The 16988-nt window shown below is 44.9% G+C and overlaps 1 protein-coding gene across 4 annotated transcripts in view; it reads right to left on the reverse strand.

Annotated features, from left to right (window-relative positions):
* Nucleotides 1-16988, reverse strand: part of LOC147031314 (lethal(2) giant larvae protein homolog 1-like) — a 152678-nt gene that overhangs the window by 9978 nt on the left and 125712 nt on the right. For all 4 annotated transcript variants that reach the window (XM_085861592.1, XM_085861575.1, XM_085861585.1 and 1 more), the window contains 2 exons: nt 6163-6210; nt 5931-6001 (listed from right to left, as the gene is read on the reverse strand). In XM_085861592.1, coding sequence (XP_085717718.1) covers nt 5931-6001; nt 6163-6210 — 119 coding nt within the window. The remainder of the gene's footprint in view (nt 1-5930; nt 6002-6162; nt 6211-16988) is intronic.

Raw genomic sequence — 16988 nt, forward strand, 5'->3', positions numbered from 1 at the left:
TGTACTGCTGAGTACTTCACGGCATGTTATGGATGCGATTTCAAACATCATCATTAGTTTTTCCTGCCCATTTCCTTGCAATGTACATGCATTTTTTTAATAAAGAGACTTCTTTTTTCTTTTTCAGAACCCCAATACCTGAAGGAAAACCGTACCTTTATATTCTTCGAAATAATAGTCTCAACAAAGTAAATTAAGCTCATCTGAGACATTGAGAGAATAAATGATTGCACAAGACAATAAATTTGCATAAATGTAATTATTCCCGCGCTTTCGAAGAAAAGCGGGAATATTGTGATTGTCTCCGCCGTCCGTCCGTCCGTCTGGCTTACCCTGTAACTCCTCCTACACCGTTTGAAATAGGAACTTGAAACTTTGGGACATAGTAGATATATGTATGGGGAAGTGCACAACACCTTCGGATTTCTTATACGACCCCGAGGGGCCGGGCCAGAGGGGTTGGGGTCATGGAGGTCGATAAAAAAAATTGTCATAGCTTTTTAAATCAAACATATTCATGAGTTATACATTTAACAATATATTTTTTTTAAACACATGATGATCAGAGGGTGCTTGGGGGGTAGGGGGTCAAAATAGCTCCTCCAACACCGTTTGAGATAGGAACTTGACACTTTGGGACATAGTAGATATATGTATGGGGAAGTGTACAACACTGTCGGATTTTTGATATGACCCCTCGGGGCCGGGCCAGAGGGGGTAGGGTCATGAGGGCTGATTTTTTTTTCAGTGTATTTACCATTGTACATGGTAAATTCTTTTATAAAGAACTTACTTATGTGGCCACATGAGTGACAAACAGTCACAGTTTTTACTGTATTTATCTAATTGATTATGAATAATTAAAATTAATATTATACACAGGTCATTCCTATGATTAAATTGATGCACAGTTCTATATTGCTGGACAGTGTTAAATTAATGTTTCATGAAATGTTGAGATGCTTGCAATGACTTCTGATTTAGTAAACATTGTAAGTCTTTGGTCATAAAGCACATCAAATAGAAAAGAATAGTCAATCCATTTTGCAAGATAAAATTTCACCGAGCGTTAATGGGACAAAGCAGTGCGCGCGGGAACATGCGATGGTGTGCCATCGACAACGTAGTTCTAGTTCCTTATTCACACGAGGCACAACATGCAACAAAGTGAGTTTTTTGGCCGAGACAAACGTAAGAGTGTGTTGCAAGTATTCAGGTAAAAGCTTTACCACGATATAGAGCTAAAATATGAACACAAGAGTCACAGAAACATCCAGGAAGCACATCATGTACACGAGGGCATGTTGAAAGTTAATGCCTCCCATTCTTTCTCCAAAACAGGCAAAGATATTTGAATGAAGCAAAGTGCAGTCTGCACATTAATTCTTCCCATCACTGTGTGTGAAGTTTCATGATTCTGACAAGATTCTCACTGCTACGTCAGTCAAGATGGCAAAGTTCAGCATGACATCATTTCGGTTAAAGCAGCATGTGGTTATTGAGTTTCTCGAGCTGTTGCATTATGAATGTGAAGACAACCAGTTTTTTCTCAATATTGTGACTGGAGATGAGATTTGGGTGCACTATTATGATGCTGAGAGCAAGAGATGGTGAATGAAGTACCACCAACAAAGGATCACAAACACAAACTGGAAGGGTACTCGGTGGAGCGCATTCCTCCGCCACGTAACATCTGATCCACGAGAACATATTTGGCCCAATAATTTTTGAAATATTATACAATATATCGTTTTTAGCCCCATATCTCAATGGTGAAGAATCACTTTCAAAATTAAATAATTATCGAATCCAGATCCAGATTCGGATCTTCACCGAAATTGAATCACTTTGTCCTCATCACACACCCAACCTGTCAACCCAAGTTTCATCCAAATCCGTGCACAACTTTTGAGATATTGTACTATTTATCGTTTTTCGCTCTATCACTCAATGGTGAAGGATCACTTTTAAAATTCTTGTAGTCAGATCTGGATCTTCACCAAAATTGAATCACTTAGTCCGTGTCACACACCGAACCTCTCCACAAAATTTCATCTGGATCCGTCCCCAAATTTTTGATATATCCTGGACACAAACAGGCAAACAAGAAGACGACGTTGTGCAGAGCACGATACTTGCAAAATCCATAAAACAAATTTGACCTCAAAAATAATTGGTTGGTGGAATTCAGTGACCAAATATGCAACTCCTCTTCAAATTTCAAGTCACTCAGATGAAAATTTGCAATTTTAGAAATTCGGCCTATGTTGACCTTTTGGCCGATGTTGACCTCAAAAAATAATTGGGGGTTGAATTCAGTGACCTGATATGAAAATCCTTTTCAAATTTCAAGTCAATCGGATGAAAATTGACAATTTTAGAAATGCAACCTTAGTTGTTGACCTTTGTCCGATGTTGACCTTTTGGTCCATGTTAACCTAAAAAAATACTTGGCTAGTTGAAATCAGTGACCTGAAATATAAATTCTCTTCAAATTTCAAGTCAATCGGATGAAAATTGAGGATTTTAGAAATGTCACCGAAGCTGTTGACATTTGGTCTCTGGTGACCTTTTGACCTCAAAAACAACAGGCTCCTTATGACAAACTCTACCATGTAGTGAAGTTTCCTGAAGATCGGTTTAAAATTGCGACCTGCAGGCGACAAAGACAGACAAACAAACAGACAGACAGACAGAATAACAAAATCGACCAACTAATATACTTGAAAAATCTTCGATGTTGCAAGTAACAAACATACAAAGAAGGGTGAAAACATAACCACCTTCACCTTCGGTGGCAGAGGTAAAATAAATACATGCCAAAAGATACCAACATGAACTCTGAGCAAAATAATGAAAGCATTGTCCCGATCCCATAACTCTAAAGAAATTGTTGACATGGATTTGGATGGTTCTTCACGAAATGCAGATGGTTGTCCTCCAGCATGACAATGCACACGTGTACGAATTACTAAAGCAATTGGTCACCTCAATTTCACTGCCTTACAGCACATGCCATTTTGCCCCGACTTGGCTCCGTCAGATTTTCACCTCTTCCCCAAGCTTAAGGAACATCATTGTGGAGAACATTTTTCTTCTGACGATGGTGTCAACGCTGCTGTGAAGTGCTGGTTAAGTCAGCAGGACACTCAGTTCTATTGTGACGCCATCACAAACCACTTGAACATTGGTGGAAATATGTGGACTGCAGTGGTGATGTTGAGAAATAAATATTGATATTGGTATCTGTTTTTGTTTCATTCATACAGGATGGAAGACATTGTTTTTCAACATATATATATATATATATATATATATATATATATATATATATATATATATATATATATAAATAAAAACACATGCATGCATCATATATAATGATAAAAAATTTCCTCAAACAATAAATAAAACAAGAAAATAAACCAATGTCACCCGCAGGGTGACCCGTATCTTGCCAAAAGGTGACCACGTATGACTTCTTTAAGGTCACACTGAGGTGAACAGAGCTGCTATCCACCAGGAGCAACTCCTTGAGGAATATTATGCGCTGAAAGGGACCTCTATAGGCCTCTCATATGCGAAGTTACAAAAATTTTCAATGATAACTGTGCTCTGCAGAGTGATGTATACGTGATTACAGACCAAAAAAAAAAAAACAACAAAAAAAAAAAACATATGAAGGTCAAGGCCAATCGCCACCAAAAATTAATCAGCTGAGCGCCAGACCATGAACTATATTCCCATGAAGTTTGAAGACGATCCGATCAAAATTACTCAAAAAATAAGGGTTTCGTCGACTCCCCTGATTTGCGCCAAAGTGACCTTGACCTTTGACCTTGACCTTCAAAATTTTGTGCACTGAAAGGGACCTCTATAGGCCTCTGATATGCGAAGTTACAAAAATTTCCGATGATAACTGTGCTCTGCAGAATTTTTTATACGTGATTACAGACAAACAAAAAAAAATAAAAATAAATAAATAAATAAAAAAACATACAAGCTGACTAACATATCTTGCAAAACTTCGTTTTGGCAAGATAAAAACATTCCCCAAAACAGCTCGACAGCGCCACTGTATTGTACAGCTTTTTGGAGGACTGCAAGATGGCTGCCCCATCGAAAACAATTAGGTTAAAGGTCCCACGATCTTTGGCAAGAGTAGCACTTACTTATGACCTTGGCAAATTTAAAATTCTACCATCTCAATAATAATCTCCATCTCAATAATAAACTCGAATGGCACTCTTCCATGTCACAACATCAACAGTTTTGCCTCCACTCATATTATTACATCATTATACAGATTACAATGTCCTAAGTTTGATTTAAATCCCTTCAAGCTGTTCTCAAATATCACATTTTTACCTGAGATGACCTTTGACCTCTTGATCCCATAATCTAATCAGTTTATGGAAACATTATACATACTTGTACCAAGTTTGACTGAGATCCCTTCAGCAATTCTTAAGTTATCGCAGTAAAGAAAACCAATCACAGACTCTGACCTTTGACCTCTTGATGCTGCCATCTAATCAGTTCATCTTTGCATCATACTACATGCTTATACAAAGTTTGGATCACGTTTGTGACGTTTCTTGTTAATTGCAGAAGGTACGTTTTTCTATCCAAGATGGCTAACAAACCACGTAACTTTTGACATCATCAATTTCACACTATATGAAGCAATGGTGCGAGATTATGTTTGTGAAATTTTACGTCGATCGATGAAGCGGTTCAAGAGAAATAATTTTTTCAATATTTTCCTTCAATCCAATATGGATACCAAACCATGTGACCTCACTATTCGTGAACACCCTGGCATCCCTAAGGCTTGGGGAACATGTGAAATTTTCCCTCGATCTGTCAAGTCATTCCAGAGAAGATTTTTTTTATTGGTTTTAGGGTAAATCCAAAATGGCTGCCAAACCATGCGACCCTATCAATTATTCTTGAACACCATGGTATCCCCAAGACTTGGGGAACATGAGTGTAAAGTTTCACCTCAATCTGTTCAGCAGTTTTGAAGATTTTTGAAGGTTAAAAAAAAACGGTTTTCCAAATCACATGACCGATGACATCATCAATTATTTTTCTGTCAACTAATTTATCACAAGATGACACTCAAAAATTTTCTCACTGATCGGATGTAGTGTTCTATGTATATAATGATGATTCCATAAAAATCACACTTATTCCCCATGGGGACAACTTGACATGTGCCAAGTTTCAATTTTTTCCATGGTGCAGTTTCGGAGATAGAGGTCAAAAGTTTTTTCTTTTTTCAACATGGCTGCCACATCACGTGACCTATGACATAATTATCATCACAACATTATGCATGAGTAGTCATGAGTATGGTGAAAATTTCATGTTAATCGGACAAGTGGTTACAAAGAAAATGAATTTAAAAGGGATTCACGGACAGCCAGACGGACAATGTTAAAACATAATGCCTCCAGCAACTGTCAGCAAAGGCATAAAAAAAAATTGTTGCAGTTGCATCATGCAATCTGAGTTACTTTTTACTTCCACCATCAAAAGTGGAAGGTGGTTAAGTTTTCACCCCTGTCTGTTTGTTTGTGTGCAGGACATCTCAAAAAGTTGGACGGATTCGGACGAAATTTGGTGGAGAGGTTGGGTGTGTGACAAGGACGAATTGATTCGATTTTGGTGAAGATCCAAAATCGGATACGAGAATTTTTTTAAATTTTGATTCTTCACCATTGAGACATGGGGTCAAAAATGATATATAGCATGATATTTCAAAAATGTATTAGGCCCGATATCTTCTAGTGGATCTGCCATTGTGTGGTGGAGGTATGCGCTCTACAGAGTGCCCTTCGAGTTTATTTTTCATGAAAATTATCAAGTGCAAATAAAATCTGATGGCCTCATGCAAATAATAATATTTAATTAATATAACAAACCTGGTTCATGTCAATGTCCACTTTAGTTAGAAGTGAGGGGTTTAATGTCTCTTGGATCTCCTCTAAGACACCTGCAGAGCAAACACAAGATATAACCAATGTTTATGCATATAATAAAGATGTAACCAGAACTATAGATAATTTGCAAAGATGACATGGGCAAGTCTGCTATAGTGCTCAAGACTCATGAGCAGCCATATATTCATCATGAAAACTTTCAAAGTACACTTACGTGAGTCAGTGAGGAGGGCATTCTCCATCACGCGCCCACGCTTCTTTGCTTGTAAACACAAAATTAAACAATCCATCAGATGAGGCATACAAATAGAATTCCAGCAAAAAAACATTTTTAAGCACAGAGTGATGTCTTCGTATGACAGAGCTTTGGGGATGTACGAAACAAGGTTGAAGACCAAGAATATGTGGTGGGGGCAGGGAGTGGTATCTGTACATTTACACTGCTCAGTTATTGCATTGTGTACATGTGCATGTGTCCAGGTTGTGCGAGTCTTTTAAGCAAACAAGTTGCAGATTCATCCTGTGATACTTGATGGTAAAATTTGTTCAAACATAATTTACGTGTTTACAATGCAAGTTTACCAAAAATATTGGACGAGAGGTGCTCCCCCATATAAATATAGAATTACCCAACCAAGATTGCAAAACACTGCAATTTGAATAACTTTTGGGTTGTTTCTCAGTTAATGATTGCATTGGATGCTCTGGTAGTATGGCATTAAGCTGTAGAGACTAAGTCTCATGAAAGAGGCAAGTATTTACATGACCCCTGGCAAATTTTGATGTGTGGAGGGAGAGAATGTTCAATATTTGAGATGTGGTTCTTATCCAATATGTAATATTCATATTCAACAAGAGTGAGAATTGCTTTACAATACATGTCTCCTCCCGGTCCCAATCAATGTTTAGGAGAGTTAAAAAAAAAAGTTTGAGTTTAACGCACGCTCGAACCGATAAAGGAACCAAAATGAAGAAGAAGAAAAAAACTCCCGAGCACAACGTGTTTGGGTCCATTTGGCAAAAAAGGAAAAACCATTTTCATTTACCGATACATTTTGCGGACTAGAAACCAATAACGACAACGATAACGATAACAAAACGGAGAATAAAAAAAATTAGTTTGCTTTGGTGCATGCTCGAGCCAATACTGGAACAAAAATGAAGATGAAGAAACTCTCTAACCCACCATGTTTTGCTCGTTTCTAGGCTTTGCCTTTCATATTAACCCTTTGAACCCGAGTGCCCATTTTACCAGCCACTATTCAAATCTCCATGCAGAAGATCAGCGGGTTTACTGGCCGCTATTCAAACCTCCGTATACCCGAGCGGCTGGATTTTTCTCCAGGGAGTCCAGGGTGGATGAGCCGAAAGCCCAAGGAGCTCAGGGTTCAAAAGGTTAAAAATAACCCAATGTACATACATAAAGCAAAAACATGCGTACAGCTTCTGTGCATATATAATACTGTTACGGTTGTGGAAATTCGCATTACACCATAAAGAGTCCTCAGGTGAGATATATCGGTAAGTCCATGTGAAGTTAGCCCAAACCCATTTTATAGAGGGAATATGTGCGATTCATCCGGGCTGCGACGCTTTGAGTTAGCCATTTTTCTTTCTCTATTGTTATTTTCAACCATTAAGCTGCCAACAACTCAAACACCACCACAAAAACCAAATCGCCACCATCAACAACGCCCCCGAACAACTCCACCAAACCGCCACTACCTTCACCTCCACAACCCAACCCCGCAAGCATCGCCTCATCCGCCATTCTCTAACGACGCTCAACAACGCCCCCGAACAACTCCACCACCTTCGCCTTTCTCCTTCACAACTACCAACCGCACCACCTGTGAACACTGAATGTCGGGCTGTCTAGGGCCGTTCGGCGATTGGTGCCAAACGCATCGAGCCGCGAGTGCGAATGGCGGCCTTTCCGAGGGAGGAATTCGGATCAAGGCTTCACGCCCCCTTTTTGCCCGACCAATGGCTGAACAGAGGGTGGCGTGGCCCCGCCTCGAATCGAGTTTTGATCCGAATATTTGCATATAGGCTCCTCCTGAGGCCTATAAAGCCGCGAGCGCAAGGCGACTCAGGTGTGGAGCTGGGTTGAGTTGGGTTTTGAGTTCAGTTCAGTTGCAGTTGAGTTCAGTTGCAGGCGGCCGGTCGAGTTCAAGTCGAGTCAAGTGGAGACGGAGGTCGGCAACGAGGTTGCGGTGTGGGGGTCGCTCGTCTCGTCGCGGGGTCCAAACCAGCCAGCCATTCCCCTCTCCCTGAGCATCAGCAATTCCCTCCCCCCCCATCCGCGCTGAGATAGTGCCGGGGGGGGGGGCCGTTCCTCTTCCACCCTAAACGCGGGGCCAACAAAACCGCTCACGCAGAGCACGCCGGAGAGGGCTCGCCGACCACGCCAGGGGCACGGAGTCGGGGCGCAGCTGCGCGAACATTGACGGCTTGCCCGCCATCGCGTCACGAGGACACGGGTAAGACCTTCCCGGTCTCGTGGACCTGGCTGATCCTCCAGGATCCACGTACATTTGGTATACGGACCTGTCTGCCTCCTTGCCTGTGAGGGTGGCTTTCTTTTCTTTCGGGTTGAATGCATGCTGTGGCACCGTGTTCAACAAGTAGAACTGTTTAAGTGTTGTAAATAATTGCCCCCCTTTTATTCGGTGTGAACTCTTTCCTTGCATGATATATACGTGCTTCCGTGTGTCCGTATTAAAGTGCATTGTGTGAACTGTTTTCCCACTTTGCTTTGTCTACTTCCTTATATTGAATCTCCATCTTGCATCACGTAAGGGTTTCGTAGTGGGTTTAAAACGCCCGGTAAATAATCCTAACCGTCGAGGTTGACGATAACTCCGCTCGGTTATCTCTGCAGCACGGAACGAACCGTTTAAGCGGTTCATGTCTGAAGTCTATCTGCGGCGAGGTACGATCGCCCGGTCGACCACTCGCGCAGGTACTTAGGTAGGTCGAATTTGGCGAGCAACCCTATCCTGCGCGGGTGGGCAATTGGCACGATCGTGGTGAGGTTAAACCCCCACCCGTGACTGGCTCCTGGCGGTAGTTCCAGGAGGGTCACGACTGAATTGTCCATTCCGGTGGGCGAGGCGGCCGCTTTTGGCGACACGCGGTCGATCGCATGCCGGGCGGGCCAGAATTCGCAACATTGGCATCAGGTCGTGGGATACGAACCCATTCCCCTCCTCGTAACACTGGTGTCCGGGAGTGAGATTCAAATCCACCTCGGTCTCCAACTAAATTCACGGGGATCGGACCAGAGGTGTGCGAAGCAACCCCCCCGTTCCCCCCAAATTACGAGTGAGCCAAATTTAATCCCTTACGAGAAATAAGATGGAGTCTCAAGGCGAGCGGGAGCCAGGGGTATTAGAGATGGATGTAGAATTGGTAGCATCCATGGCCCAGGACGAAATCCCCGAGCAGGAAATGTTTATTGTGCAGGAACAGTTTCTCCCCCCACAAATGGACCCAGAACCCGAAATGGGCGCAGCAGCGGCCACGGTGTATGACACCTCCCCTTCCCTCCTCCACCAAAACCCTCCCCCCCTCAATCCTTGCCGAATCGGCTCAGCCGAGTGCACTCGACGTGATTTCGCAGACCATAAATGAAATGAAAACGAATGCGCAACAAATGGGAAACGAAAGAAAAGGAATAAACAGCAAAATGGATATGAATGTGCAACAAATAAAAGAAGAATTGAAGAAAGAAATAAAAAACAACATGGAGGCAAATACGCAAACACTGCGGGGTGAGATGCAGAGCATGGGTATAGGCCTGCAGGACAAAATGACAGAAGATAGACACGATACGGAAGGAGGTGAAGGAGCTGAAAGGGAGTATAAAAGGTGTGGGGTCCACGATGGAGGCGGGTAAGAAAGAGATGACAAACGAAATAAAAATGGCTGTGCAAGAGATAGACAAACTAGGGAAAGGACTGAAGGAAGTAAAGGAGGGACAAGACCAAATAAAGGGGGAAATGGAGAACAACACAAGGACAATAGGGCAATCAAAGGGAGAGCAGGGGAAACTAACAAAGGGACTGGAAGTCGTGAAGAAGGACTGCGAGGAAAGATATAAAGACGTGACAAAGAGAGTTGAGAAACTGAGACAGGAGGTAAAAGCGGAGACACAGAAAGGATTGGAGGCCGTAACGGTGGAGTGTGAAAGGAAACATCAGGAAATAATTATGAAAATGGAGCAGAAAGACAAAGAAAAGACAGTGGAACTGGGGAAGCAATTAGGAAAACACGAGGGCGAGACGAAAGAAGGGTTTAAGACGACGGAGGAGAAAATAGCCAAGACAGATAAGGAGGTGGCACAGGTAAAAGAGGACCTCGGAAAACTAGCATTGGAGACGATAGAGGAAGAATTAAATGAAGTAATGGAGGGGAAAATGAAGGAAATGGAGAGGAGGCTGGTGAAATGTGTGGAGAAGACCCAGTGTGAGAAGCAGGGAGGCCTCCTTCGGGAACAGGGGGGGGGAGGATATACCCCTCGAGGCGGATCGTGCTCAGGGGGGGCCGGTGTTACAGGGCGGGGTAGGGGGTTGCCCAATGCGGGAGTGAGCATGCCAAGCTTGGGGAGGGTAGAGGCCGCGGGGTCTTTTGGCCTAAGGCAGGTACCCAGTATGACTGTTCCGGTGGGTGTGCAGAGTGCGAGTCCAATGGCTTGGGAGAGTAAGCGGGACGACGTGGGGCACGGACAGACACGGACAGGGGTGGTAGAGCCCGGGGCAAATGGCTCGGACCCTGCGGGAGTGAGGCACCGTTGGGACTTGGGAGGTACACCCCTCCAAGAGTCGCTTGGGAACTGGAGGGGGGTCTGCAACAGGACCAAGGGTGCCGCTATCCCCGTACGATGGCAAGACGGACTTGAGGGCGTATATGGCCCAGTTCAAGTGTGTAGCCAGAGGCAATGGCTGGAACGAGGTGCAGGGTGTGGCACAGCTCACGGCGGCCCTGCGTGGCGTGGCCTTGGAAGTCCTGACCACGGTACCCAGCGAGGGGATTACCCTGGAGGATCTCCTTTCGGCCCAAAAAACCGAATTGGCATGGACCAGCAGAGCGAGCTTGTTAAAGCTCAGCTCAATGGGCGCAAACGACGCTCCCAGTAACCACTGGGAGAATTGGCACACGACATTCGCCGCTTGGTGGGGATCGTGCACGCCAACGTGCCGCCGGAGTACCGGGAGGAAATTGCCCTGGACCATTTTCTCCGAGCGATAGGGGGCACCGATGTCGGGGCAATGCTGACCGTATGGCGCCCGGAGAACCTCCAGAAGGCGGCTGATAACGCCGCCTGCTGGGAGGCAGCCAGAGCACCGTTTGGAGGGGCTGGTCGGCATGCGGTAGCAGTCCGGCAGGTGGGCCCCATGAACGACGATGCGAGGGAAGCCAAGGTGACGACCATGGGCGACCGTGCGAGCATCGAGAAGATGGTCCAGAATGCGGTTCATAACCGGTTGGCAAGATCTGGACCGAGGCGGTCGGGCCGAGGAAGGGCGGGGGATGGGCCATCAGGGAGTACCCCAATTTGGGACGGAGGGGGGTATAATTCGGCGTACCGGAGGCAAACACCTTACCAGAGGAGGTGTTATAATTGTGGCGAGAGGGACCACCTGCAACGGGAGTGTAACGCCCCGTGCAGGGAAAGGCCCCCGCGAAGGGAAGAGCCACGGCCCCCAGACCACCAACTCCACCCCGGGCCAATAGGGATAACCAGGCCCAACCATCACCCCCCCCCCACTCCACCAGTCCCCGGGAAACTAAGAAGTGCCGAACATGTAGGGCCATGTTCGTCAGACTCGGACGGAGAAGAGCCCTCAGAACTGCGACAGGTCATCAATTTTGGCCAAATTGGCAATGGTAGCTTAACAATTCAGTGCAAAGTTGCCGGCGTAGGGGTAGACGCCGTTGTGGACACAGGAGCAAGCGCCACGATCATCAGCCCTGTGGTCCTCGATTCGAGTGTAGACGGTTGGGATGAGATCCACCGTCTGCAAAACCATAGTTTGCAGCTGGCTACCGGGGCAACGGCCCCCATCATAGGACGTGGTTTCGTGTCTTTTAAATTGGGCACTGTGAAAACAAGGACAGAGGTTTGGGTGGCGAAGGTGTGTGACCCATGTCTAATAGGGTTGGATGTGCTAACGGCCGGTGGTTGTAAGATCGACTTGGGCCGGGGGGGTCATGCAGTTGGGTGGTGAGGAGTTGCGTTAGGGGGTGTGAGCACGGATGAGAAGTGGAGCTGGAGGCTCCCAACTCCGTGGTCATTCCCCCGGGTGCCGAGCCGGTGGTCCCGGCCAGGTGGCGAGCACACCCAACGTGGCAGGGTTCCTGCGGCCTGGCGGAACTACTGGCAGGGCAATCAACCCCGGGTTTAATCGTGGGCCGCACCCTGGTAAATACCGACGGGCCTATTGTGCCCGTCCGGGTAATAAACGTTAGCACAGAACCACACACAATAAGGCGGGGCACGAAGGTGGCAGATTGCACCCCAGTGATAGAGGTCTCAGAACTGAGGGACGATAACATCGAGCCGGACCGGCCCAAGAGGGAGTCTCCAGACTTTATTAGGAATTGCCCCGGTCCCATTTGTGAGATGGTAAATCGGAGTAGTGTAGATTTGGGGGATACCCAGCGGGAGGCCTTATACAAACTGGTTGACCGACACATGGGGATCTTCTCCTTGTCACCCGAGGATATTGGATGTACGGGCCTGGTGCAACATCAGATCCACACCGATGTGGCCCGGCCTATCCGTCAGCCTCCTCGAAGGCTCCCATGGAGCAAAAGAGAGGAGGCTGATGAACAGGTTTAAAAGATGCTCAATGCAGGTGTCATTGAGCCCTCGGGAAGTCCTTGGATGTCACTGGTTGTGCTGGTTAAAAAGAAGGATGGGACCACGCGTTTATGCATGGACTATCGCCAGTTGAACAACGTCACACTCAAAGACTCCTATCCCCTGCTGAGAATTGACGAGACCCTCGACGCCGTTTCAGGCTCCAAATGGTTCTCAACCTTGGACCTCAAGAGTGGGTATTGGCAGGTGGAGATGGATAAGACTGGGAAGGAGAAAACGGCATTTTCCACAGGGAAGGGACTGTATCAGTTCACTGTGATGCCGTTCGGTTTGTGTAATGCCCCCGCCACCTTTGAGAGATTGATGGAGCGTGTACTGGGCAGCATGCCATGGCAATCATGCCTGGTATATCTGGATGACGTCCTGGTACATGCAAAAACATTCACCCAGGAGATAGCCAATTTGGACCCGGTGTTTGGGCGCCTCAGGCAGGCAGGGCTGAAATTGAGCCCAGAGAAATGCACTTTGTTCGTGACAGAGGTGGCCTATCTCGGACACGTGATCGGCCGCGAGGGGGTGAAGACCGACCCCGGAAAAATTACAGCGGTGGAGGAGTGGCCCGGACCTACAACTGTTAAACTGGTACGGGGCTTTTTGGGACTTTGCTCCTACTACCGGCGCTTCGTGGCAAACTTTGCGGAGATAGCCAGGCCCCTTCACCGGTTGACGGAGAAGGGGTTGAGATTTCATTGGACAGGGGAATGCCAGGAGGCCTTCCTCAAATTAAAGGGGTGTTTGACATCCACACCCGTATTAGCGTACCCCACCGATGACGGGATGTATACCCTGGACACGGATGCAAGCCAGGAAGGATTGGGAGCAGTCTTGTCTCAGACACAGGGGGACCTGCGGTCGCCTTGCGGACACCGTGAGGCTACCTTGCGTCTGCCTTGAAAATTCTATGGCCGCCGCAGGGACGCCCTCAGGTCACTGTGCGACATCAAATCAAAGACCGTACGGCACCCCCACGTTTTCGGTCTCCACAATTTCTAAATACCCCGTGCGGCTCCCCGAAAAAAAAAAAAAAACATATGTGACTGCTACATTGTGTGACCGTGGAAATACTGCGGCCGCCCTACAATTGCTAGTGGCCGTAGATTTTGTAGACCCTACGGCTGCCGTGCCAAATGTGACTTAGGCCTAAGGGAGGTGGAAGTTTTGAAGTAAAAAGATATGAAGAACAAAATCTTTTTTAAATTTTTGATTGATTTTTAAACATTAGGTTAGAATGGGTAAAGGAAAGGTTGAATAAATAAATTGTGAAGGTATATGGTGAATGTGGATCGGCTAAAATAGAAAGAAGATGGTAGGTAGGCAGAAGGAGGATGAAGAAGAGTCGGTACAGGAAATCACGTGGTTACGTGAGGAATAAGGTAAGAGGGAAAAGGGGGGTTTTTGTTGTATTTTTTATTTATTTATTTTAAGACAAGAAACAGAGCATGTAGTTGGGAGGGATAAAAGGGGGGCGGTGGGAAAAGTGGAGAAAATGTGAATTGATGGAAACAGGGAGAAAATACAAATAAAATCGATCGTGCACTGAGAAGGGAAGACGGGTAGGTCTCAGGGAACCCCCATATAACAATATCGACAAAAACTCACAAAATAGTATAAATTTTGAAACAAAACCGAACTAGGAACACACAGCAAACATGGAGGTAATAAAATAAAGTCAAAACGAAACAAACAACGACCGGAAACTTATCTTTGAGAAAGTCGGCAGAGACCCCCAAGTGAACCAACCGTCGCCTCAAAAACCAGAACCTCAAAAAAGTTTGGGGGCACACTTGTACGACGATTCATACCGGTATCATGCATATTTCTTGTGGATTTGTGGCCCTGAAAAGGGCCATTTGGGTTTGATGAAGCTTTTCGTCTAAACCCGAGGAAATCCTCGTCAATGCTTTCTTTCCTCGTCGAAGACGGCACGTAACTCCTTGTTCAAATTAGGGTAGAACAAGTCTCCGTTGCTGTCCACATCGCTGTTACCATCATTTGAAGCCTCCTCCGCCCAAATGTCGTCATCTTCTGACCCGTCTATGTTGCTGGAGATGCAGCATTTTAGAAATGCTCGCTTGATGATGTCCAATGGTATCTCCTCGCACACCTTGATGATCCAGCCGCAGATCATTGGAAGGTTGACCTTGGGATAGGAGGGCGGTGGGATGACTGCAGTCTCTCAGTCAACATAATGCTCAGTCAATGTCGTGACGGGAGTAATGGTGAAAGTTCAACCAAGATGCATGTCACCAATGCGCCTCGGAATCCAGGTCAAAAATCCTGGCAGGAAACACGTCACGAAATGTTGATTTTCAACTGATGAAAATACCAAGTCCGGGAAATAAGAAAGCTTGTCTGTGGTGATTCCACCGATATGCAGCTAATGTTCCTCGAAACCTGGGTCAAATACAAAGGCTTGCAAAGTAAGAAAGTTCATCTGGTCGACACGAGTAATCCATGGGAAGCAAGTTAGGAACCGCTGATAGAAACGAGGGAAAACAAAGAGAACTAGGAAGAATGAAGAGAACCAAAGGAAGCCAAAAGAACTGAGCAGCACTGGTACTTCTTGAAGCTTCACCATCCCACGTGGCTCCTCACTCGAGTGATATTCTTCTTCTCCCTTTTAAATCCATTTCCTGGCCTCGTATAGAAAAGTATTCAGGGTTGATTGGTTGTTCCTAGTTTTAAATTACGCCCCACTATCCAGCATTTCCCAGCATAGCGTCAGCATGTAAGGAACAAGCTTTGTGTATCAATTCTACCCTGCATCGCATGTTCATGTACAAAATGATGCATGTAAAAAGATAATCAGCACAAGTCCCTCATCTATGCACACATTTTGCTGCGCACGAACAATGATGCTGGCTGGAAACTTGTCTTTGGGCAGTGTCTTCCTCTTGAACACGACATACGAAGGAAGCTTTCCACGCAAGCTTATTTGAGGTGGGTGCGCCGTTATTGTGAATAATTATTCTTTTGATGCGAGACCAGGTGTTCTTATTCTTCTTCTTTCGTGTTTAATGGCATTTTCAGCTGCAAGGCTCTATATACGCCACTCGCCGAAACTCCAGGTGTCTCCATTTTATTTATTTATTTAATTTCCACACACGGTTAATAAAACGCTGCATAAATTCTTAACCTGAAACAATTTTCAAATTTTAAACGGTCGAATTTTTTGTCGATAAAAATGTGCAGTTTACACACCGGAAAATATGGTACTCATACGAACTAATTAAAAGTATATAATCAAAATAGTATATCTGGTTTGAGAATCAGAGCTCGTGGACTAAATAAGTTGAAATCTGCAGTGAAATCTGAAAATTTCAACAAATTAGTGATTTTTACAACCAAGTGTATTTATTATAGCAAAGCATTCAGCTTAATTTTTCCACTGTTCAGACAATTATGTTTAGCGAAGAAAAGATTACGAAATGTGCAGAAAGTGTAACTTCATTGAGTGCAATGCTGTGCTCTCCAACCTGCTTTTCCAAACCATGCCAATATACAGTTCACAGGAGTCCCTTTTATTTTTACTTATTTATTTTTTTTCGGCTACTACGTACATAGTTTGCTTTTTCACAGTTTTGTGCAATCTGCTTTCATGACAAAATATTAATATAAAAATTACCCCCATGTGGGGGTGACGGTCATCTCTATAATGTTTTTTTACTATCATAATCGATGAACCGTTGTCAGATATGTCCTAAAATGACAGACGAGATAGGTTTTGAAAATGGCGACTTTCACAACTTTCGTGACCTTGACCCTGACCTCGAATCCGGGGAAAAAATATGTCGTTGGGTATCACTCATCGACCTCTACCCACATACCAAATTTCATCAAGATCGGAAGTAAAAAGGTTTCTTTGTACTGGGAGGTGTTTTTGACCATCTTCCAGGTTACATGGCGGCCAAACGGGACGGAAATTCAAAAATCTGTCCGGTTAGATACAAGACAATATTTTTTTACTATCATAATCAATAAACAGTTGCTGAATATCTTGTAGAATGGCAGATGAGATAGGTTTTGAAAATGGCGATTTTTATAACTTACGTGACTTCGTGACGTTGAACCCGGACAAAAGTTATATCGTTGTGCAACACTCATCGACCTCTACCCACATACTAAGTTTCATCAAGATCGGAAAGAAAATT

Source organism: Eptatretus burgeri, chromosome 2, assembly GCF_056783735.1.
Source record: "Eptatretus burgeri isolate ZD-2024b chromosome 2, Ebu_testis_v1, whole genome shotgun sequence".
Lineage (NCBI taxonomy): Eukaryota > Metazoa > Chordata > Myxini > Myxiniformes > Myxinidae > Eptatretus > Eptatretus burgeri.